The 1,025-nt window shown below is 39.1% G+C and overlaps 1 protein-coding gene across 11 annotated transcripts in view; it reads left to right on the top strand.

Moving 5' to 3' along the window:
• The window catches only part of MsrA (methionine sulfoxide reductase A), a 3,660-nt gene extending 2,894 nt beyond the window's left edge, over positions 1-766 (top strand). For all 11 annotated transcript variants that reach the window (XM_022840076.2, XM_086970030.1, XM_022840075.2 and 8 more), the window contains exon 5: positions 41-766. In XM_022840076.2, the coding sequence (XP_022695811.1) occupies positions 41-243 (203 nt within the window). In that variant the 3' untranslated portion in view covers positions 244-766. The remainder of the gene's footprint in view (positions 1-40) is intronic.
• The last annotated feature ends 259 nt before the right edge of the window (positions 767-1,025 follow it).

Genomic DNA, 1,025 nt, shown 5'->3' with positions numbered 1-1,025 from the left:
GCATTTGATAACACATCATATAACACGTGTTTGCCAATAGGCCACAAGGAACTCATGACGATTTTGAAAAACGCTGGAATGGATGATATCATCACCTCTCACGTAGCAGCCCGCCTTAACGGCTATCTCGGAGGACATGGATCGCTGGCGCAATTCCAATCAGAGGACCTTGGCCTTCCGGATGAGGCTAAGGCGTACGTTGCGAAGGTTCTTCAGAAGAGCGTTACAGTTTCCTGTCATTAGCAACATTATGCCTGTCATAAGAGTATATATACATAATAGTTGTTAATAAATAACTAGAGTACACGAAGTAACAGGTGCTTGCATAAAGCCCACTGCCAGAACGCATCATATGATCATCCCACGATTCAAGATAGCTATAAAGCAGGAGCTAATAGCAGCACATCATACGAGATTAATAAACTATTGCGAACATTTCATCAGAATAGGAACAGTCAGATTAGCGGAAGTAACATTGGTATTTTGAGACGATGGGCTACAATGTGTTTGAGGGATATTAATCGGTGCAATCAGCTTAATAATTTTATTATGACAATACAGTATTTCCGTGGCAAAACACTTGGTAATGTATATACTGTCCGAGCTTACGTAGTTCGGTAAGGCTGTGTAATTCGAATAGCCTTCACGTCGACCCATTTATATGGCCTGCGACTGTTATTTATGTCAGTGAATTGCATACAAAGTTTTCTAGAGCAAATCATAAAGCACAAAAAGGGAAAAGTAAAAATGAAGATTGGTTTAAAGATGTCATTTAGCTCTAAATGTTTGTGTATATCATTGCTGGTACTATGCCAGCATTTATCTAGCGATTACGTAAGTTTATAGAGCGTACTGGAAACGCTAATTATAGTGAGGAAACGCATTACCTCATGACGTTGGTCATGATTACATAATGATATAATAGTTTCTTCACCACGACGGTTACGTGCTATAAAACATTACTGGAATTATTCTCTATACATTGAGGTTGACGGGGAATGAATACTACCTAGGATAGGATAAGA

Source organism: Varroa jacobsoni, unplaced genomic scaffold (assembly GCF_002532875.2).
Source record: "Varroa jacobsoni isolate VJ856 unplaced genomic scaffold, vjacob_1.0 scaffold_845, whole genome shotgun sequence".
In the NCBI taxonomy this organism is placed as follows: domain Eukaryota; kingdom Metazoa; phylum Arthropoda; class Arachnida; order Mesostigmata; family Varroidae; genus Varroa; species Varroa jacobsoni.
Note: the sequence above shows the minus strand (reverse complement) of the source record. Positions and strands in the feature narration are given on the sequence as shown.